Consider the following 23,794-nt stretch of genomic DNA (forward strand, 5'->3'; position numbering starts at 1 on the left):
AAAGGCCTCCTGGAGGAAGGAAAAGATTCCCAGAGTTCTGTGCTTCAAGCCATTTTGGTAAAAAAAACCTAATTAGAGGTGACAATGGTGACTTTGTCTGTGTGCTCACTTTTTCCTCCCTCTTGCCCATACCTCCCCCTTCTCTCCATCCCTCGTTTGTTACATCCATGGGAAAACTAGGTAACGTTATAATTACTGAAAATATTGTGGGTCTGTGGAAGCTAGGGGGAGGGCCATGCCTGGGAGTGCAGGAGGCCCTTTAAAACAAAAAAATTTTTTTTTTTTTAGGTTTTATTTTATTTTTTTCCTTTTGTTTGGAAATGGAGCCCTTTGCAGTCATGCTGTCACAGTTAAAATAAGGTTTAAATTACAGGCCAGCCCGTGGCTTTTCCCCTTTCTTTCAGAATTTTTGCCAACTTGCAATTTACTTAATGAAATCCTGCTATTCCGTTTAACGGGGATATTTTTTGCAGATGTTGATTTAACTTAGCTTTGCAAAATATGTGAACTGTACCGTTTCTTTTCCTATTTTTAACGGTTTCAGGATTCTAGTTCAGCAACTCCACCGGCTCTGCCATGCCAACCGTGGTGTTTACTCCCGTCCCTTGAAAATATTTGTTTTCCATTGCTCTGTCTGTCCTCCCCTCCATCCCACATATCCACAGCGGGGAGGGGTCCTCTGCCATGGGAGAATCTTCCAGGGGAGACTCAATCAGATTTAGTAATGGGTGGAATTGGATTGATGGAGCTGGAAGGGACAGCAAAGTTTCTTATGGTCCAACCCCCTTTTTTTTTAAGGAAATGGAGGCTTAGAGTGGGGACGTCACTTGTCTAGAATCACATAGCAAATTAGCAGAGTGGCACGAGGCATAATCTGGTTCCTCTGGACAGAGGTGAGGCTGTGGTAAGGGGGTTCTTGGCATTGTGGCTGTTATTGCTGTTTCTTCTCCCTAGAAAGAGACCTTTCTCCTCCCCCCCAGGGAGTTTGGGTTGGACTCTCCTGTGTTGGGAGAGAAGTTTTGCTTGATGTCTACCTGAGGCAGCTCTGTGTTGTGGAAAAAAACCTCAGAGAGAGACCAGAGACTTGGGGTTGTGGGCAGGGGCATCTGCTGCGGGCTACCTTCTGTGAGCCAATTGCTTAATCTCTCTGAGCCTCAGTTTCCCCATCTGTGCAGTGTAGGGGATACTCCTTGTCTCCCAGACTGTTGTAATGATCTAATGAAAGAAGATGGTGTGAGAAGTTCTAGCATGAAGCGAAGCAGCTGTCTGGGGAATGCTTTTATAAAAGATCCTCAGGAACTGTCAACCTCAATACACAGGATAGGACACAAGAGGAGGGGTGCGACATGTGAGTGGATCTGGTGGTGCCTGTGGGTGCCGGGGATCCATGTCAGACATAGCAGGAAATGCCCCTTCCCTTTTGATTGAGAGGACCTCCTCCAGTCACCCTTTCTTTAATGAGGAGTCACTCAGAATGACAGGGACTCATGTGGAGTCAGGAGGAATGGACAAGTTATTTAGCTCAGCAGCGCAGAGGCCCAGAGACTGCAGGACACTTGGCAGGGGCAGAGCTTGAAGCCAGGGTGTCACTGCTCTTGGCTGCTGAGCGAGGGCCGACCTTCTCAGGACGGGGCTCTCCGTAACCCCCAGGCGGGGGCTGGTCTGTCTTCATTCTGGCCTCTTTCAGGACCTCACTCCCATCATTTGGAGGTCTTGCTTGGCCCCTGCCTTCTGGAAAGGACTGAAAGAAAGTTTGGAGGTGGGGCCAGCAGCGAGAGCGGGGGCAGCAGTTCGGTGCCGGAGGGGCCCGGGCGGGCCTGCCTGGAGCGCCGCATTCCGCACACACGCCCTGCATGCTGGAATGTCCGCCGAGCTGCGAAGGAAGTGCTGGCAGGACAACAGAGCCGCGGGCGGAACGCATCGGGACTGGGCACTGGGGACTAAGTCCTCTGTAAACGTGGAGATGGCCTGGCTGGGCCGGGGAGGGAGGGACGGCCGCCTCAGCACCTCAGTGACCTCAGGGGGCAGCTCCCTGTGGCCCGGAGGGGCTGGTTTCTGCTTAGTTTGGCACAGAGGGCCGGGGACCCTCCTGGAAGCTAACTCCACATTATATAAACTCCATTTCTTTATATAAAGTTGCTGTTGTCTTTGTGTGTGTCTGTGGGTGGAGGTGGTGGGCAGGAAAGTGGGACTGGAACTTTTGTTGACTGAAGAATTCATCATACAGATCCTTGTGTATTCATGAATCTTGCTTGGTTCTTTAAAACTCTCCTTTTTATATATAAAGTTATATGTCATTACACAAGTAATATAGTTATATTTTCTTTCTGTAAAATTCAAAATACACTGATAAAGCAGAAGTCTCCTTTCCTTAGCCAATTCCACTTTTCCTCCTGAGGGTTAACTACTCCCAGATTTGGCAAGATGAAAACAATAAAACATGGTAGATTAAAAAAATATATATATATATACATAACAATATGGCAAGTGTAAACATTAGTGGCAGTAAATATGACAAAAGCTCTCAGATGGTGTTTTTATCAATCCAGCTACCTGCTGGATTTCCAGAAGAGACCCACCTCAATGCCATTATATAGGAAGATTGCAATTAAAGAGAATGGGAGAACAAGATACGCTAGTCAATGCTAAACAAAAAGCAAATGCAGGAGCCCTAATATGAAGTAATATAATTCCAGGCAAAAGAACATTCGAAGAAACAGAAGCAAATTTTACATAGATCAGGGGTTTGGCAGACTTCCGTAAAGGCCCAGATAGTAAACATTTTTGGCTTTGGCGCTGTACAGTCTCTGCCCCAGCTGCTCAACTCTGCCCCTGTGGCATCCACAGGCAGGACCTAAAACAATGACCATGACTGTGTGCCAGTAAAACTTTATTTACAAGAATAAAGGGTGGGCCGAATTTGGCTTTATTGACCCTTGGCTTGAATCAAGGCTCAAAGGATCAGTAAGATAAAATGCTCAAGAATTTTAATACACCTAACAACATAGTTTTGAAACATCTAGTCAAAGATGGATAAAAATGAAAAGAGAATTTGACAAACTCCCGGAAGAGTGGTACTTTGCTGTCAGAAGTTGCCAGGCCCAGAAGACATAGGATTATGCACAACACTGTAAACTTGATACGTATTTACAGGTGCTTCTCCTGCTGGGCTGTGCCAGGTCGTTGCTCACTCCTTGGATTTTTAAACCAGAGGGCTTTATCTTCTCTCTAAGTGGGCTTGACAAATAAAGATCAGGAGAAAAGCACTGTATCTTTAGCATTAGGTCTTCCTATAGTCCTCATGTTCCCACATATAAAATCTACCTGTTTCCTAGTATTTATTATATTAATTATGGAGTTACAGGCAGGGTCCCTGCCCTTATTAAGGAGCCAATGGTCTGTTGGGGTGTGGGGTGTGCACCCGTGGAAGAGTGGCGAATTGATTGGGCCCCAACCCCCCTTGTCCACAACCCAACACAGATGCTCAACCCCAGTAGGATCTCAAGGTCTTGCATGGTCTGACCCCAGCCAACCTCTGTAGACTCTTCTTTCTGCAGGAGCCCTGCTGTGGCCTGTGATTTGGCCACAGGAGGCTGTTTCACCTTGTCTTCTCCCCATGAACCTGTGCCCAGTCACTCCTCATCACTGGAGCGCCACTTTCCCTCCCCATCCCTTCCACCCCTCCTGCCCTAGATGGATTTGGTGGCCCGCCCTTCGCCTGCTGCCCCTCTGTTACAATGCACTTGTGTAATCATGTCCTCTCTTTGCCTGGACTTGGAGCTCTAGGCCAGAGGTGTGTCTGCGCTCTTGGCCCCCCCAGGAGCACAGTGTTGTGTGCAGCATGGAAGGAAGGCAGCGTCTGGGGAGGGCCTCCCTGCCTGCTGCACACCCACGGGAGCCGAGAGGTCAGGCTGAATGTTTGTGAATCTCGGCACCACCGCTTCACCGGTGGGTAACCTTGGATTGGTCAGCAGGCTCTTTTTCCTCCTCATCTGTAAAATGGGGCAGTTAATAACATCTACCTCCTAGGGTTGTTGTCAGAACTAAGTGTGCCTGGCACATGGTGAGCTTGCAGGACATGCCAGCTGTCAGTAGTATAGTCCCCATCTGACGACTCTGTCATGGGTACTCTAGATCCCATTTCACAGGTGGGGAACCTGAGGCTCAGAGAGGCTAAGGCCATTCACCCCAGATGCACTGCTAGGAAGTGGCAGAGCTGGGATTTGAACTGAGGTCTTTGATTCCAAACCCCATGCCTTGGTGCACACTGTCCAGAGGGCCTGTCCTCTAACACACCCAGACGCACTGAGTCAGGGCCATCCGCAGCGGCTCCAGAGAGTCGCCTTCCCTGCCGGTCTCCCAGCCTGGCCGCTGGGACCGCCACGTCTGTCTAATGCTAGGAAGTCAATTTGGTTTGGTCTCCTTCCTGCCCCTGTCATTCCTCCCTCAAGGAAGCCAGCTCTCTCACTACCCTGCCAGGCTGGTGAGCCCTCCACTTGTGGGATCACGACATGACAGCCAGAAAGGGGGCCTCTTCAATCTCATTAAAAACATAGATTCCTGGGCTCCACCCAGGACCCATGAATCAGAATCTCCAAGGGTGGGGCCTGGGAATCTGGACCAAAGGGCCCGAAGTAGGGGAAACACTGGCTCTTTTAACCCTTTTATTTTTGATTGAGGAATCTGGGCCTCAGAGAGGGGTCTGCATTGCAGGGAGGCCCGGGGAGCCTGGAGGACTGGGAAGCCCTTGGTCTAGTCCCACCTGGCCTCTGGCTACTGCTCCTTCCTAGCGCTGTGCCCACGCCTCCCTCCCCACCCCCCACCTGGGATCTCCAGAAACCCTGTACAATGGAAGTGGTTGCGAATGGGTGTGCAGAGACCTTCTGGAAACGCAGGCACCGCTCGCAGACTTCCTGTGTCTTACAATGTTATCTTCAGAATAGGAAACTTTGCCCCATTTTTGCAACGCACATCCTTTGCCTGAGAGTCTGTGGTGGTGCCGGCCAGCCAGGGCGGGTCACTTCTCAGGCAGAGGCGGGGAGCTGTTCTGACAGTGATGTGAGGAAGGACTCTCTCTCTGCTACTCACAAGGGTAAACAAACAGACCCTTTTGCAAAAATAATTCATGTTGGCCGGATTCATCAGTATTATTTGTTCCTTGGGCCCAGTGGTACTGGGGACCGAGTCATTCCTCAGAGACAGGCGCTCTTGCTGTGAGGCCTGGCCCTACTGCCTGGCCTCTGGCAAATGATTTCTGCTCTCTGAGCCTTAGTTTCCTCTCTGTAAAGCAAGCAGGTTGGGCTGAGTGACCTCTAGCCCTGACATTTAGCAATTCCCCAGGAATCCTTTAGATTTCCCTAACTTCCTCCAAGTTTCTCTTTGAAATGAACATGACGTTGCCCTTAGGCAGGAGGTTCCACAGCACCCTATAATTGTCAGAGTTTCTGTCAGTCCCTGTGACATGCCCTCCACCACCAACTCTGAGACATTCATGTGACCCTCTGGGGTGGTGGGTGGATTCTCCAGGTGACAGAGCCCATTTTGAATTGGGAGCAGGGAAAGGACCCTCAGAACTCACAGGGAGTGGGGTGTTCTACGGGCTTGCAGTTAACTACAGGCCTGTGCTAGTGCTTGCCTCTTATGGCCAGCTGCAAAGAAATTTTATGCTGTTGCTTTTATTCCCCTTAGACTGGAAGTCTTAGGGCTATTTTGGCTTGAGGGAAAAATAATGTGTGTGTAGCCCACCAAATAATTTGGAAGTGGCCAAAAGAATGATGTTTACAAAAACAAGAATCTTTCTTATTCCCTTGGACATCTCCATGATTTCCTCCTCATTTCCATCACCACAGATTATTAATTCCTCCAGGGAGCCTGTGTCGGTGCATCCTTGCACACAGTAGGTATTTAGAGGGCGTGAGAGAGGGGCCCAGCCGCCCAAGCAAATGTTCTTGCTTCTCAGTGGTACTTCTGTCGGCTGAGCCCCAAACCCACAATGAGTGGTTCTTGCAAACATCCTACCCACTCTTTCCCCTCAGGGAATTTGCTTTCAGGTTTTCAGGGTGGAGCTCCACAAGTTCGAGGCCTGGGCAGGGCAGCTCTCTTGGCTGGGTGGGAGCAGTCAGGAGGGGGTGCTTTGGGAAGGTAGAAATGGTCAGACTCTGGCAGAATGGCCTGCTAGGATGTGGTTCTTGGTGGATCTTTATGCATAAGTGAGTTGGTCTGTTTTACAGTAAAGGCCATGAGGATGGAGAGGGTTGAACCTAGTAGATGCTTCAGTATGGATGAAGAACCTTCTAATCAAACTGTGGGTCAACTGCAGAACTACAGGTGACATTCTTTGGCAGAATGTCCATCTGGTGGCAGGATGCATGCATGTGGCAAACCCCAGCTTCTGTGCTTTTGTTGATCTGACCTGATAGCAATTTTTGAAGCCCAAGGAGGGGATGCAAAGGAATTGGTACGAGGAGGGAGAAAAAGCCTGTGCTAGTACACCAGGCTTCCTTACCGCACAAGATGAGTCCTCCCCAACGAACACAACTGAGAGCCCCCTGCTAGCCATGGGAGGCTGGTTGCGTCACCCGGCGGGAGGTGGCAGGGCCTTGGTGATTCAGGAGATGTCCGAAATGCCCACGGGAGCAGCAACAGTAGGCCTGTGTGGACGGTGTCTCAGGGGCTCTGCTGAGCAGCTCCAGAACTAGAAGGAAGGTGGAGGGAGAAGAACAATCTTCCTCTAGGCTGGACCTGACTCCCTGCCCAAGGTCAGTGCCACTGGCAGGGGCTGCATTCCTCAGGGGTCCTTAGGCAGGCAGGCCGCGGGGTAGCTCCAGGACAGAGGCACCCCAGGGAGACTGGCGGCTCTGGGTCTCCCTGGCACCGCTCTGGCCCCCACGTGCCCAGAGGCACAGGCGGTTGCTCCTGACTCGGTGGCCTTGGGGACCCGCCTGGCCGGAACCTGCCATTCCCCCATCAGTGCTGCCTCCCCAACTTGGCAGGCCGTCTCCTCGAGTTGGAGCAGCCCTCGGTATTTCCAGCTTGGCCCACTGCCTGCCTCTCTGGGGCCTTGCAGTCTGTCCCTTGCGGGCCAGGACCAACACACCCTCTTAGCTTGATGACTTCCCAACCTTGCCTGGGGCCTCTTTCTGCCACCCCACACTCCCCACGCTTTATCTGTGGGCCCCTCACCTTGCCTGCTCCTGAGAAAACATGATTGACCCCCAGAGTTGAAAATGCCTCTTTCCCCCCAGGGAAAGCATGGGGCCTGGCTAATTTGTAAATCGCCAACGAGGTCTTAAATGGCCTTGGATCCCCTGCTGCAGGCAGGTGATGCCTGAGGGGTTTCCACACAGGGTGCGGCCCTTCCCCAGTGCGCTCTCGCTCTCACGTGGGAATGCCCCTGTTGGCTTGGTCCCCTGGCCAAATGCCCTAGGAAATGCTGCTTTAAGAAGGGCATGGAGATAACTGGGTGGCACTTTGGCGTGCCAGGGCCAAGGGCTATCACTGCTTCTTGGGTGCCGCTGAAGGGCCTGGGCGCTGGGGGTTTGACCATCCCAGTGACTTCCTTTCTAGACACAGAAGGGAACACTGACAACTCTGGGACTCCTCACGAGTTCAGGTGAATTGGGTGGTGGGTGATAGGAAACCACTGTCTAAAATACTAAGTTTGGGATTTTCACATACCATCGGCTGTGATGCTAACTGGATAATGTTTCCTGTTAGAGGTCATTTGGAGATCTGCTTTACTGAACAGATAAGAGCGATTTGTAATTGGTATGCCAGTTGTTTATACAGTGCTAGTAGGATAAACAGTTCTCCTGAACCTTATTTATATTTTGCATTTGTTTATCAAAACTTTTTTTTTTTTAACTTCAAGCCAGCTGCTTTCGGAATTATTACAAACTCTGGATTTATGGGTCGTAATTAATGGTACTTTATTGTATGTGCACAATAATTTATCTTAGCAGGATGCATGCTTTATCCAAAAGTGTCCCTTCCTCCCCGGTGTGTCAATGCTGCATGAAGATTTGGACAAGTCAGATGTTGTATCGGATCAAAAGCAGACATATTATGGAGTCGATAAAGCGTGAGATTTTGATGACCTTTCCTAGACTATGTACCTTAACATGTTGAATCCCTGGAGCTTGTCTGGCTCAGTGGACACCCCCGGTGAGGGTGATGTACTCTGGGCTGTGTGTAGGGCCAGTGGAGGAAGGAGGAGGGGAGAAGATAACCAAAGGCTACTCAATGGCAATTTCTAGCAACAACAAATATTTACCTTTTCTTATGATCTGATTATGTGCTCTCTTTCATTTTTGTCCTTCACTGATTTTATGGCTTACCTTTGACATTCATCCAGCTAGCATTACTTCTAATTAGGAATTAAAGATCCTACTTAGCACAGGGGCTCAGCACTGACCTTAGGAGAACTATGTTGATTTCACAATTGGGGCTCACTGCCACAGGGGGCTCCATTGCACAGCAAGACTGGTCACCTCATTCTGCTGATGCCCGAATTACTGGGGGTGTTTCTCTATGCAAGGCCTCCCAAAGACTTGACCCAGACAAAGAATGGCTCTCACTTCCATCCTCTTCCTCACCGTGCCTTAAGACACCTGAATGACTTCAGTAAACTTGAACACAACTGCCGCCTTTTCTGCCCTCTGCTTACCCAGCTGCCTGGTGTTTTTCTTCATGCAGTGAGGCTAAAGCAAGCAGATGAAGTTAGAGGCAGCCCCTTCTGCAGCCGAGCTCCGGATTGCCTTTTAGCTTTAAGTCTTAGTGTCTCCTTTCCTGGCTAGTGAGAATTATCAGAGGGGAGGGACCTCCAGGTACCCCCTTCCCACACATGCACACACATGGCAGCCTTGTGTTGGGGAAACATATCCCCATTTCACAGACAAGAAGCTGAGGCGTGTGGTTGTATGGTGATGGTGGCATTTAGGCTGGGTCGGCACTGTGGGATGGTGTTGGGAAAGGAGACTTCTGGGTGTTTTGAGTTTTCTGCTGTTATTTTTAACTCTTGTTTTAAGCATCCTTTTTGCAGCTGTGGCCGCAAGGTAGGGCCTGGGTACTGTGAGAGGCTTGATGTAACTAAAAGGGCCTGGCTTTGGAGTTCCCGACTGAGGAGGAAGTGGTTAGGTGGCCAGGAATGCAACCTGCACCTCCCAGATTAATTAATAATTGAAAGCTGGCCCCCAGCCAGGCGGAGCTGCAGAGATACAGTGAACAAAGAGTGGTTAACTACAGTGGGGGAAGGAAAAGTTTGACTTTGCCTGTGGCTAAAAGGGAAATTCACAATGGCCATGATTTATGGGCTGAATTACTTTGGATCCTCCTTAGTGGGCCCAAATTGGGCATGTGCTCCAGGAATGCAGACGCTGGCAGCCTGCAGGGCCATTTGTGCCCACAGGGAAGGGAGGAGGAAGGGGTGGGGGGCAGCGTGGCAAGCGCCAGCTCCGTGGAGGAGGTGCTTGTCACACCCATGGGTCGTCAGTGCCATCCGCCTGTTGGAACTAGGTATAGGCTACAAGTTGAGCGCTCCCTAAGGGGGAATAGAAGAAAGAGTGGGTGTGGAGTCCACCTGCCCCGGGTTCAAATTCTGACTAATTGGCTGTGTGACCTTGGGCATGGGGCTTAACCTCCCTGAGACTCCATTTCCTTCTCTTTAAGATTATACCTGCCTGCTGGGATTGTTCTCAGGGTTAAATGAGATGAGGTATGCAGACAGTAGGTACTCAATAGCAACTGGATTGCCATAGGACACGATGAGAGCGATGAGAGCGGAACTTGGGAACAACCCAGCAGTGGCAAAGGGTGCCTGCTGCAACGCTAAGCAGTGTCATTACTTAGCGAATCTCTGTTACTGTTTGCTAGGCCCAGGCATGCCAGGCTAGCTAGGGTACACCGGTTATTCAGCCCCCTCCCCCAAGAGTCCTTCAGGCTTCCCCTGATTGAGGAAAGGCACTCCTTTCTTCTGCTATGGCACAGGTCCCTGCGGCTGCCAACAGCCCTCCAGAGGAGGAGGCAGTTCTAGAAAGCACTAGCGCATTGCCATCGGTTGGATTCAGCCCAGGTGTTTTCCTGGGCACCTTCTCTTTTCTAGAAGAAATCAAAGATGATGAAAACAAGCCATATGCCCCTCTTAGCTGGAAAGTTAGCCCTGGGAATAGAAGACCAAACAGGAGTACAGGTGGCAGCTGTGCCCATCACTCTCCCACTGTTGCTGCACCGACTGGAGTCATGCAGTGTGTGTCTGTGTGTATCTAGACTCAGGCTAAAGAATTCCTTTGAGAAGTATGAAACCATTATTAAGGTGATGGCACACCTTCCCAAGATACTTGGTGGGAGGCAATGACAGTGACAGTCGTCAGCCTCAGAAGACATGGGTGAGCCCTGGTCTTGCTTCCTTAACTCTGGACTGCCAGGCAGTCATGCAACCTCTCTGAGCTTTATATTCTGTAATCTATGATGGGGTCATTTATGAACAGGCTTGAAGAATTAGAAAACCCTCTACACTTAAAAATAGCATCCCGCCATCACCATTGATGGGAATAGAGCCACCTTCTTGGCTTGGGCTATAGGGATTGTGGGAACCAAGCTTGGCCTCCTCTGCTTTGGAAACCAGTCTTGGACTTGGGGTTGAGGCACGGGGCCCAGGTTTGTGGGCTGTGTCCACCTGCTAGTCTAATGGACAGACTGCCTGACTCCCTCCCTCCTCACCACTTACTACCCCAGATCAAACAAGCCAGCCCCTTCCAGGCAGCTTGGAGCTGGGGCATGGATGGTGCAGAGCAGCTTCAACTGCTTCACCTGGGCTGCAGGGGTGAGATTCTGCCAAGCCCACGGGTCATTTTGCAGCATTTTTGCAGGGAACTGTTTAAATCTCATGCTACTGTGTTCTTTATAGCAAATTACAAGTGTTTGTATTTAACTGTGGCTTAATGATCTCTCCAGTCAATATTAGCTTTTTACTTATTATGAAGCACTCCTGTTTGTTCCAGAAATATACAAGAATGATCCAGGAAACCCTCACGTTAACAAAACCCAGTGTGTAGGACTATGTATTTATCACAGAGGCATAGATTATGTACCTTTATGTTACAAAAGGATATTTTAAAGGGGAGGAGTAAATGTAAGGATTATTTTAAAATTGAGTGTCTCTGCCTCTGGTACTTTAATTTAAACAGCATCTTTAGTGTAAATCAAGGCAGCATGTCTGATTTGCAAAGGTCATATGATATTGTCTTATTGGTAAATAACAACAGGCTGGTGTTGGATAAAGCCATGTTCTTTGACTCTTCCTTTCAAAGCCATGTTTACTGTTCCCTTCACCTCACAGACTCAGCAAGCCAGATAAATTAAATCCACATCCATTGCCAGATAGGTGAGTGTAGGCTTTAGGTGATGGGGTTTGTTTTTTGCTTTTGTTTGTCTTTGAGCCACTGAAACCAGCCTTGCACATGGTGAGCTGGTCTGGCATTCTATTGGCTGGGCTGTGTCAGGAGGATCAGCAAATCAGGACGATGCTTCGCCCACCCTGCCTCAGTGTCCCAGCCTCTGAGTGCCAGTGGTGTCATCTGGTAAGTGGGAACAGTTGCTGCACCTTTTTCAAACTTGGGGAAAACCTGATGATTTCCCCACTGCCCGCCCAGCTCGCAAAGGTAAAATTCCATTCAGCACCCATTGTAGAGAGCACCCGTGTCAGGTGGCTCAGTGCCTGGTCCCACAAGAGGAGGGGCAGAGGTCTATTTCCAGGCCAGCTTGCTGGCAGGTGAGTAGAATGGAGAGATGTGCCCTTCTGATGACAACATCAAAGAGAGTGCCACGGGAGAGGGGTACAGGGGAATATTTCCAGGGACTGTGGAAAGCTTTCCAAAGGAGGTAACAACTGTCTGGGTCTCAATGGTTAAGCAAGGGCCTGACAAACACTGGGGACAGAAGGAGGAAACAATTGCTAGGCCCTTTACTCCGTCCGCTCAGCCCCATTGAGTGAGGGGTTCTTGGCTAGGAGACCAGTGGCTGCAGGACCACCTTCCTGGGTGCGCATCATGTGCTGTGCTCGGGGCCCATGTTCAGAAGGGACCTCAGCTCCATGCAATACTCTGCTTGCACCACTGACATCCTGCATAATTTTTGAACAAGGAGCACTGCATTCTCGCTTTGCACTGGTCCCCAAAATTATGTAGCTGGTCCTGGCACTCAGAGGCACTTGCCCACAGTAACAGAGATGTTAGGATTTGCGCCAGTTCACCTCGCTGCTGCCTGTGGTCTCAGGGTGCCTTCCAAATCAAGGGAGAGTGGGATGGACAGAGTACACAGAGTGGGGTGTTCAAGGAACAGAGAGTTAAGGGGCCCTAATAACAGGCCAGGGATTTGACGGGTCCAGGCTGTGGTGGCCTCACCTTGTCATCCCCTGCGTGTTTCTACGCCAGCGTGGCCTCTTGTGCCTGACTGCTGAGCCAGTCTGATGGAGGGTGATTTTGAGGTCCTTTGCTTTTACGGCTTTACATTGGTCCATGGAGAAGTCTGAGGCAGGAGTTTTGCCATAAAACTCAAGTAGTATTTGGGAAATTAAAAGAAAAATGGAGGCTCCCTGGATTCGCTCAGTTCTGGGAGCCTGCAGGGCAGGAGTGTGCCCGGTGATGGGCATCCTTGAGGCACACGGCCACACAGCATCCCTGAGCGCCTCATGCATGCCCAGTCTGTCCCCATCTGAAGTCCCAAAGGGCTCATTTCATTCTCGGCTCTCAGATTTAACAGGGAAGTCAAGGTTGGGTTGGATAAGTGAACTTCGGCACTTAAAGCCTAAGATGAAAACCTAGACTCAGCTGACTAAGAGAGGAGCTCCAAAGACCAGTCTGGTTTGTGTGTGAATTGAGAGGTTTGGCCACCAGCAGTAAAGACAGTAAAGACCTGCAGTTAGGGAGGGTTTGGGGGCACCCCCCCTCTTCTTGCAACTGCTGCCTCTTTCCTGGGGACCAAAGCACCCAGCTTAATTTTCTTGCACAAACAGTGTTATTTTAGAATCTTTCTGGGGCAATATAAAAAGCCAGGCTTTCCCATCCCAGGGGGACTCTGGGTAAGAAAACAAACAACTCACGAGTCTGACGCTGTGATAAAACAAAAGAGGACTTGGAATGGGAGTAAAGTTCAGAGGCTTTTGTTGCAGAAACTGGTTCTTTCTTGAAAATGTGGGCTGATTTTATAAGCTGCTTATTGCTGTCTCCCCACTTGCTCGCAGATATGTCACAGTCCTTCCCTCCCAGGGCACCGGGAACCAGAACGCGTCCACCCGGACTGTCCCTTGCCAGAGGTCTGGGTGGTTTCCCTGTCCTGTGCCCTTGGGGTCGTCTTGTCTGGCTTAGGGTGGTGGAGTTTCTTTGACGAGGACTGGGCCAGCCTAGGCAGGCATGCCAGTGTTTCTGGTGTAGAGCCTCATCATCAGGTCTCATGGAGGAGGTCAGGCTGATGGTACCTCAGCATGCTTCTCAGAAGCTTCAGCGGCTTGCAGAGTGTTGTCAGGAAGGGATCTTGGACCACAGAGCACTGAGTGAGGCCTGGGGAGAGAAGCCAGGGCTCCCGGGCCCTCGGAACTTGCAATGGTCTTGCCCCAGAAGCAGTAGGTCCTGGGGAATGTGTCTGGAGGAGACGCTGAACAGGCCTGTGTGTTAGGGCCTGAGAGAAAGCTTGTTTTATGTCACGATTGCAAGATGAGTTCATCTTTTCAGGATTTGTTTGAATTCTGCATGAGATAAAAGAGTAGAAACCTTACCCACCTCAGCCCAGGCTGCCACTTTGTTCTACCGGAGACGTGGGGCCAGGCAGGCCGGGGTCAGGGCACCAAGGCTGAAAGAAAGGCCTTCCTGCAGGCCCAGCAGGCCTCTCCCTAGAGAAGGCTGGTTACTGCATGAGACCACTGACTATCCTTATACCCCCATCCCTCCTAAACCCTCCAGGGCTGGGGCTCTAAGGACCCCCCACCCCCCGCAAAAGAGCAGAGGGAGCAGACAGGCAGCATGCGGGGCCTGTCGGAGGGAGGGTGGGCTCAGAGTCAGGCCAGCCAGTCGGGATTCCCGTGCCACCAACCGTGTGGCCTCTCTGACTTAGGGTCTGTCTGAGCATGGGTATGATTCTACCTCCTGGACTTGGGGAGAATGGCTGAAGAGCACAAAGCGCCCGGTGGGAGTGTGTAGGACTTAAAAACTAAAAATGAGGATGTGTTGGCAGGGCCACATAGGGGACCATAGCTAGCTGCTGTGAGGCATGTTATTTGAAAAGACCACTGCCCTCCTGGGAGGGGGGGCAGTGGTCGCCAGGATGCCACACCCAAGGACCCCTTTTAATGCCCAAGTTTACAGAGCCTCCATATGCCTGTCGGCTTGGGGTGGACAGGGCTGGATTATTATAGCATAGTCCCTGTGCCAGTATCCTGCAGTGTCTCGGGTTTTGTGGCCCATGGCAAAAACCACAGGAGTAACGCAAAGTCCTTGGTCTCAAGCCTCCACTGACCTGAACTCGAATCCCACCTTTGCATCCTTCCAGCTGAGGACTGTGGACACTTTAGCAACTTTCAGGCTTCAGTTCCTTCATCTGAAAATGGGAATGACTGAGAAGATGAACTGTATGTCGTTAAAGGGCATTTAAAGTGCTTCACACTCTGTCTGGCATTTGGTGAAGATTCATTCAGTGTTGGCTGGTATATTATTATGGTTATTATCTGGCATATTGTATTACTACTGCCATTATGATTTCCCTTTGATTCTCAGTTCTTCTGGTACATCTTATCTTTGCAGGCATTACCTATGACTGAATACCCTTATGAACTGTACAGGCTGAGTCAATGTATTAAATAATTTGTACAAATAATATGTAGAGATAAGACTATTATGGTAACAATATTAGTAAAAATAAATTGCTGTTACTTATGGAGTGCTTACTTTGAACCAGGCATTAGACACATTTGAAATTAATTCCAACAGCTCAATGACATAAGCATTGGTTGCACCCCCAGTTTACAGATTAGGAAACTGAGGCCCAGGGGGGTGAAGCCTCTTGCCCAAGATTTCACAGCCGGTGGCAGAGCTGTAATTCACATGCAGGTAGTGTTGCTCCCAAGCTCTCGCTAATCCAGCCCGATGCAGGAGGTTCCCACCAGTCCTAGTTTATTCACTAATTTCTGCTGTGACCTTGGTAAGTCACTTTAGCTCCTTGAGCCTCAGTTTCTGCATATACAAAACGGTGAATTTTGGCCACATGGACTTTGCATTCCTGGCCTCCTTCCTGCTCTCGCTGTCATTCTCCCTTGGTACACGGATCTCACTCCCCACCTCGGGGGTCAAAAAGCCAGCAGAGCAACTGGTCGACCTTTGGGAGTGGGTAGCAAGACAGGCTTTGGACTCAAGAGACCAGTGGCCTAAAGAGCCCCTGAGGTGGACCCAGGGCTGGCGGTGGCCAGACCGCCCGTGATGTAATGACGGATTAGGAACTTCCTCTTGGAAGCCTGGCTTCCTCTAGGAGCCAAAGGTGCCGGAGCTGAGGCGGCGGGTGGGGAGGGGCGGGTGGGAGCGAATCAGAGGAAACTCCTGTCAGCTGGGCCCTGCTTTTGGAAAGCGTTCCGCAGAGAGGCTCGTTCTGAGCTGTTGACCATTAACATGGCCCCGTGCACATTCCTTCTCTGCTTTTACTGCCGGAGCCCAGTGGCTAAAGGACTGGTCTCCCCCTCCTTTAACAAAGGAAAAAAAAATGAGCCTCTAATTAATGCTGCATCTCTGGTCTTGCTGCAAAACCTGAAGCCATTTCTCCAGCTTAAAATGACAAAGGAAGGTTAAGTGGAAACTCCATTTTTCCGCTTAAGTTTGATAACAAAAACTACTTATCTAATGGGCAAACAAGGCTTTTAAAGGGGTGTTAGGTTAACCAGACGCAGGGCCACGTAATTACTCCCAGGCCTGGGAGCTGCTGCAGATGAAAAAGCTGCCAAATGGAGGGGAACTTGAAGCCACAGGCATGACATGGGACAGAAGAAAGTTTTCCAGGGGGCAGGAGGGGCCCCAGTGGAAAGGGGATTAGAAAAGCCCCGGCTCCTCTCTGGCTCTGCCACCAACTTGCTGGGTGACCCCGGTCAAGTCACTTAACCTCTCTGGGCCTCTGAGTCTCCGAGTCTCAGTGGGATCTGGGTGTGTCTGCTCTTGCTTTGTGCTCATGGACCTGTGGCCGAGCCAGCCCTTTCCATCCAGCCCCACAGGAGACAGAAAGGCTGCCGTAGCCCAAGGAAGTGTGAAGCAGCTGCAGAGGCTTTGAACATGGTGGAGCCCAGGCATCCCAGCCAGGCCCCTGGAGACCAGGAGGACCCAGGGCCCAGACTCCTGCGAATGCTCTGGGCCGTTACATCTCCCTTCCTTCCAATCTGAGGGATCAGAGACTTCAGCCTGGGCCTATCTCTGGTTCCCTTCACAGGATGGCCAAGTCCAAAGCAGTTTGGCCAAATGGAAAGGGGGAGATCACAAGGAAAACAAGCTGCATTGCGTGTGCTCAGGCGTTTGGAGTGGGCAGCCCACGGGGGAGCACCCTGGAATGGTCCTGCCCTTTGTTTTGACAGAAAACTGCTGATTCGAAGAAGCTAAAGGCTTTTCTTAGGATTTCAGCTCTTCCCACCTCCCTGAGACTGCAGTTTGCCCCCTCGGTGCCCCAGCAACTCCACAAAATTACACGTTGGGTTTGCAGCATGCTAACTGGGCACAGAGGCCAAGAGGAAGGAATGCCAACCATTGGTGGGCCTGGCTCCAGCACAGGGCAGAGGGCCTACTGTCGGACCAGTCTCCTGCCCACTGCAGGCATCCACCACCCTCTTGTGGCAGGAATGTGGGTGCCGTGAGGCTGCTGGGTCGTCCCTGCCCAGCCTGGAAGCACAGGGCCTGTCCCCTGGGCCACTACCGAGTGCTGCCAAGGCCACTCCAGGACAGCCACAGGGAGCTGGCCTAGGGGCAACTCCCCACTTTTCTCATCCTCATTCTTTCAAGGTATCACGTCTGCAATGAAATGCACAGCTCCTAGGTATAGAGGTGGTGGTTTTTGACAATGTGTACACCTAGTTCCCATTGTGCCAAGCAAGATACCAGACATTTCCGTTACCCCAGAAGTCCCCTCATACCCCTTTCTAGCTATCCCCACGCCCCAGAGGGGATCCTTTTTCTGACTTCTCTCACTGTCAGTTTTGTCTACTCAAGAATTTCACATGAACGGAAACAAGCAGGCTATCTTCTGTGTCTGGCTCTTTCACGCAGCGCTGTGCGTCTGAGACCCACTCATGTTGGTGTGTGTTTCTGTGGTCTGTTCCTTTTTATTGGTGAGTCTTGTCTGATTATACAGACATACCTTAGTTTTGTTTATCCGTGATTGTCATCTCTTTGAGCTGACAAAATACCATAAACTGGGTGGCATAAACAATACCTATTTATTTCTTGCAGTTCTGGAGGCTGGGAAGTCCAAGATCAAGCTGCCAGCAGACGAGGGATCTAGGGAGGGCCTGCTTCCTGGCTCACAGATGGCTCTGTGCTGTGTCCTCCCCAGGTGGAAGCCGGCGGGTGGGGGGTGGGGGAGCTCTCCAGGGCTGCTTTCCTAAGGGCACTAATCCCTGCATGAGGGTTCCACCCTCATGACCTAATCAGCTCGCAAAGGCCCCACCTAACACCTAGGGGGTTAGGCTTCCAGCCCATGATCGGGGGCGGGGATGGGAGTGGGCAGGGGCAAGGCATTCAGTCCATAACATCTATTCTGTTGGCGGACATCCAAACCGTTCTCTGAGTTTGGGTCATTATAAGTAGAGCTGCTTTGAGCATTCACTCAATCAGAAATTTAGTGCATCTTGTACATGGGAAGACTGAGGCCAGAGTAAGGGAGACAGCCTGCCTGATTGGGGCCAGGAGGCAGGACACCCGACCCTGGCCTGGTGCCATTCTGCCGGATCGACCCCAGACATGGCAACAGACTGTGCCTCTCCTCCCAGCCGGGACCCAGAGTCTGGCTGGGAACCGGGCCAGGCCCTGAGCAGGGGGTAGTGAGCAGGAGTTTCGGTCAGAGTGCGGGCATCTTTGATGTTTACTCTGGTCTGACTCCCCGGTATTTATTTGCAATTAAAGGAGCTGGATCCTAATTAGGCTGATGGTGGAACCACAGCCTTGGAGCCATGAGGAGAAAAAGATCTGCAAGAGACTGCCCCCTCGCAGCCTCAGTGGGGCCAGGTTGCAGATGAGAAGTGTGGTGGGAGTGGGGCAGAGGGAACCCTGGGTCTGGGGGCGCCTGCCTTCTCACTCGCAGAGCGCATCGGCTCCAGTGGGCCACACTGCACAAGAGGCGAACATGCTGCAGATGTGTGCGTGGAAACCAAGCCACAGCCACACTTGTCTTTGTCCTTGATATTCATTGTTCCCAGCTGCATCCTTCATTCGCTCACTGAGTGCCTCTTTGACCTCAGGGACCAGGCTAGGAGCGCAGAATATTGATAAAGCACTGTACAGTTTTAGGAGGGCCTTGCTGTCTGTCCCACTAACCTCCCGTGGTGGTGACCTTGCATCATGACCCCTAACCCCCAGCCTTGGAACGGTTAGGCCAGCTCTGGGGCCAGTGAACAGACAGCTGCCTCTTTGTGTATCCAGTTAAACAGCTGCTGGGTTTTCCAGAAAATCTGAAAATGGGCAATGTAAACGAGGCACTCAGTTATGCATGAGTCCATTTTGTAAATGAGGAGACTGAGGTCTGGGGATGTTTGGTGGCTTGTCCACGGCCACACATCCCAATAGTGCTAAGAGCCTCTGGTCTGACTCTGAAACCTTCGGGATCATGGGACAAGCATTAGATTTGAACTCTGGGATGTCTAGTTTTGGTGCCAGCGTTGCCCTGAGCTGCCGTGTGTCCTTGGGTGAGTCATCCTTTACCCCCGGGGCACCATCTTTGGGGCAGAAGGACACTGGACTTAACTAGTGGTTCCCAAAGACCAGTCTCAGGACTAAGTTTTCATTGGTCCACAGTGAATGAAAAAAGAACATTTATTGTACTCTAAATGTATTAACTTTTACATTTCTGATTTAGGTCCTACCTATTTCGTTAGTATCAAATTTCTTTTGTGCTCATGATTGTAGACAGTCCAGGATTTTGATAAGTCTGTGCATGACAAAATGAAAGGGTGGTAACCCTGTGACATTCCCTCTCCACCCCGTTGAACAGTGTTATTGGTTTGTGAGAGCCCAAAGTGTAGGCTTCCTGGGCGAGATGATGTCAGGGGTCCCTCAAGTTCTGGAGCCCCAAGAACCTGAGACTGAGTGAGGATGGGCAGGCCCTGAGCTCCCCAGGCATGGTGATGGGCTCACCTGCCAGCTTGCTCTCAGGGTCACACTTGAGATCTAAGTCATTGCCCATTCCCTGGGGTCGAGACCATCAGCGCCCCCTGCTGGTCAGGATTCCAGTAGGGGTGGGAGTGAAGGCAGTGTGCAACAGCCGCAGATGTATTTTATTTCCTTCCTCCTTCCCTTCTAGAGTGTTCTGAGGGCATATTCTAGAGACATATACTGTTTTGGGATTGAGGCTGAGAGTTTAGACCAGACAGGGGCACCAACCAACAGTGCAGACACATGGTCAGGCCAAGGGAAAGGCTGCATTTAAGTCTGTGGGCCCCCAGGAGGGACAGGTGAGAGAGGGCTTCTCAGAGGCAGCAGTCCACCGCTTGGAATTTGGAAGACTTAGCCAGGAGCCCAGGCCTGATGAGGTGTTACCCTGGCTGCTCAACCAGAGAGGTTGCAGGAGGTGAGGCCTGGCACAGGCAGTGTCCCAGAGCCAGATGGTGGGGGCAGGCTGGGCCCCGGGGCAGCTCTGTAGGGTTTGCCACTAAGCACAGGACACTATTTTTCCCTGAGAGGGGGATGGGGGCAAGGCTGGGGACACAGGTCTTGAGGAGATGGGAACAGTTGGTGAAAGGGCATTTGGCTTGACTGGGGTGGGAACTAAGAGGAAGGGAACAGGAAATCCCACCTGGCCTTGAGTGGAAACCCTTTTGGGAGCTAGGAGAGAGAAAGTGCCCCTCCTCCAGGCCCCATTCCTGGCACCACCACCACCCCCCGCCCCTGCCCCCACCCCTGCCCATTCTGACTGCCAAACTGCCTTTTACAATGTAGCAGCTACACCCTGGGGCAGAGCCGCCACTTTATGACTGGGTGGCCTCTGAGCCTTATCTGTGAAGGGGACAGCACTAATCCCTCCCTGAGACCTGGCAGTGAGTCTGCAGGAGCGAAGGCCTTTCATTTGCAGGGTGGAGAGTGACTCAACCAGCTTGTGAGTAAGCACATCTTGAACGCAGGGGCCAAGAGAGCAGTCATGGTTATACACAGCGAAACCGAGCCTTAGCAAAGGGAGGGACTTGCCCAATGCCTGGGTTTTGGGGGGAGTCTGCCCAGAGTATGGAGAAGAGCTCCCCTTGGGAGTGTGGCCTGGCACTGATGCCAGCTGTGGCACTCACTGGTGTGTACCCTCAACCCGTGATGGCACCTCCCTGGGCCTCAGGTTCCTCACCTGTGAAATGGGGCAGCCCAAGCTGCTGTGAGGAAGAGGCGCCTGGCTCATGGAAGGCGCTCAGGGCTGCCTGTCGCCTTCCTGTGCCCGCCATTGTCCAGCCCACCTTCTTTGCGTCCCCACCTCTCTGTGTCTAGGGCACCAAAGGAATTGTTGCTTGGTGAAAAGGTTGGTGCTGGAGTTTCTTGGCCAGGCTGGGATGCTGCTTCTCTCCTTGCTCTTGGGGACCCCCAGACGGACTGTGTGGAGAGAGGAGCAGTGGCCTGGGGTGTTCCTGGCTGGGACTGGCCAAGGGCCCAGTGAGGAGAGGACAGAGAGTAGAGCCTCTTCCCCCCTACCCACCCACCCCCCACCAGCCAGAACCATGAGGGGCCTGGACAGGGATTGTGAGGCAGAATGGGGCTGGCCTGGGGACCTGTGGCTGGGACCTTAATGCCCAGCAGAGGGTGAGGGGCACACCCTGTGGGATTGCCTAGCCCAAGGCCCGAGCAGAGCTGGCAGCCCCACAGAAGTCCCTCGGGCGGTTTCCTGCTAGGTGTCAAGGCAGGCCTCCCCGCACAGAAGAGGAGAGGTCGTCGGGGGCCCTGTCACCGTGCTGCTCTGGGACTGCTAGGCTGGGCTGGGTGGAGGCAGGCAGCTGACCTCTCCTAGGCTCCTGGCTTGCAGGTGTTCGCAGTGTTTTCTCCCTCGGGTTTGGCTGGACTTTGATCGGTCTCTCTTGGAGAAGCCGAACCTTAAGGTCCTTGCTGAGCCCTCCTCAGGGCCCTGCTCTGGTGGGACGGCTCCATCGGCGCTGAAGCCCCAGCCAGGAACCTGTACGGGAACGCCTCGCCCACTTGCTGCTTGGAGCCAGGAGCTCCAAGGAAGGGCGGGATGGCAAGGAAGGCTTGAAGCCGAGAAGCTGGCCGCACGTGAGAGCCGTGAGGATGGGACTCCCCTTTCAGCCACGTCCCAGCTTATGTGTGAACTTAGGTCGGCTCTCAGAAAATCATTAGATTCATCAGACACACAGGGGCGCCTCAAGCTGGAGTGAGAAGGAATTCCAGTCGTCATCCAGGCTATCCCTTTGCCGTCTGGGGGGAAACTGAGGCCCAGAGAGAAGCAGCACCCCCCTGCAAGTGGTTGTCTTTAGCACTTGGAGGCCCTCAGCATCTGTCTCACAGAGGTGGCTGCAGTTCTCGTGAAAACCTGCACTTCCCACCAAGAAATCCCCCTGAGGAGCCAGGGCTGGGAGTTACTGGGAGACTCGGCATCGCGCTCAAGGCAGAGTCTGGAGGCAGTCAGGCAGCCCTGATTCCTGCTGGAAGGAATCTGGGTGCAGCTCCCCCACCCGGCCCCAGGACTGGCCGTGCCTGAGTGGCCTCTGAGTGGTGATTGCTCCCTAACAGCTTACTAGCTTTAGACTGACCAGGTCAAATCCTGGCTGTGCCACTCACTGGCTGTGTGGCCCTGGGCAGGCTGCTGGTGTCTGCCAAGTCTTGGATCCTTATCTCTAAAATGAGGAGAAAGTGGCCTTCTCACACCGTGACTGGAGGACCCGGGGAAGTCACACGTGGAGTCAGAAGTGCCACACATAGCACCTGGAGCCCTCTAGTCCCACCTTTGGGGGTATGAGTGTCTGTCTCCTGCTAGCTTGTAAAGTTCTAAGGGCAGTAGCTGGGTGTGGCTCATGTTTGCGTACTGGTGGCACCTAGCACATAATAGGTGCCTTGACTTCTCTGCAGGTTCATAACCTTGGTTTTCTCTTTTATGTGCATGTGGATGGGTGGACAGCCTGCTGTGTGGGGCATTTCTTGAGGACAGCCTGGCATGCAGGACGTGTGCATGTCTGCTGAATGCTAGAAGCCCCAGCCATCCAGGCAGCAGGGCCGCCTCTGCTGTCCTCTGCTTTCCACCTCCTCCTCTGGCCAGTAACACCCCTGTGCCCTGTGCTTGCCCTGCAGACGCCAGCATGTCTCCGGATGCCACGAAGCCGAGCCACTGGTGCAGTGTGGCATACTGGGAGCACCGGACACGTGTGGGCCGCCTCTACGCGGTGTACGACCAGGCCGTCAGCATCTTCTATGACCTACCTCAGGGCAGCGGCTTCTGCCTGGGCCAGCTCAACCTGGAGCAGCGCAGCGAGTCGGTGCGGCGAACGCGCAGCAAGATCGGCTTTGGCATCCTGCTCAGCAAGGAGCCCGATGGCGTGTGGGCGTACAACCGCGGCGAGCACCCCATCTTCGTCAACTCCCCCACGCTGGACGCGCCCGGCGGCCGCGCCCTCGTGGTGCGCAAGGTGCCGCCTGGCTACTCCATCAAGGTGTTCGACTTCGAGCGCTCCGGCCTGCTCCAGCACGGGCCCGAGCCCGACACCGCCGACGGCCCCTACGACCCCAACAGCGTCCGCATCAGCTTCGCCAAGGGCTGGGGGCCCTGCTACTCCCGGCAGTTCATCACCTCCTGTCCCTGCTGGCTTGAGATTCTCCTCAACAACCACAGATAGCGGCAGCCGCGAAGGCCCAAGGCCCCTGCCACCTGCCCCACGGCGGGGGGGCTGGTGCCCCGAGACACGGTCCCCATGGACGAAACCCCCAAATATCAGCTACCTAGATTTAATATAAAGTTTTATATATTATATGGAAATATATATTATACTTGTAATTATGGAGTCATTTTTACAATGTAATTATTTATGTATGGTGCAATGTGTGTATATGGACAAAACAAGAAAGACGCACTTTGGCTTATAATTCTTTCAATACAGGTATATTTTCTTTCTTTTCCTCCTTCCTCTTCTTTATGTTTTTTGTTTTGTTTTAAAGAAAAAGATACAGCAGAGCTAGGTGGAAAAGCCTGGGTTTGGTGTATGGTTTTTGAAATATTAATGCCCAGACAAAAAGCTAATACCAGTCACTCATTGATAATAAAAGTATTTGCATTATAATTTTTTTTTTTTTAAACCGTCTTCTTTTTCATAAAGAGGAACATGCAGGGTTTCCGTGGGTTTCTGACCCGGGTTTCTGACCCGGTTTCTGACCCACCAGGCATCCTGAAATTTGATTTCAATCTTTTCCCAGAAAAAGAGCAGAGGGAATAAATTGCCAAGGGAGGGAGCACACAGGTTTACCCTAAGGCTAGGGAAGGTTCTGTTACTCCTTCCTGCCTGTGGCTGCGTGTGTCCACGGGATGCGGCGGGAAGAAGAGAGAGTTCGGGCCCTCCGTCCTGAACAAGCTCTTCCGTCTGATGGTGGAGGCT

General features: G+C 52.0%; 1 protein-coding gene across 1 annotated transcript in view; it reads left to right on the top strand.

Annotated features, from left to right (window-relative positions):
• Positions 1-23,482, top strand: part of SMAD6 (SMAD family member 6) — a 72,188-nt gene extending 48,706 nt beyond the window's left edge. The window contains exon 4 of the mRNA XM_037010036.2: positions 22,500-23,482. Within this exon, the coding sequence (XP_036865931.2) occupies positions 22,500-23,041 (542 nt within the window). The 3' untranslated portion in view covers positions 23,042-23,482. The remainder of the gene's footprint in view (positions 1-22,499) is intronic.
• The last annotated feature ends 312 nt before the right edge of the window (positions 23,483-23,794 follow it).

The sequence above is a fragment of the Manis javanica genome, chromosome 8 (genome assembly GCF_040802235.1).
Source record: "Manis javanica isolate MJ-LG chromosome 8, MJ_LKY, whole genome shotgun sequence".
Taxonomy (NCBI): domain Eukaryota; kingdom Metazoa; phylum Chordata; class Mammalia; order Pholidota; family Manidae; genus Manis; species Manis javanica.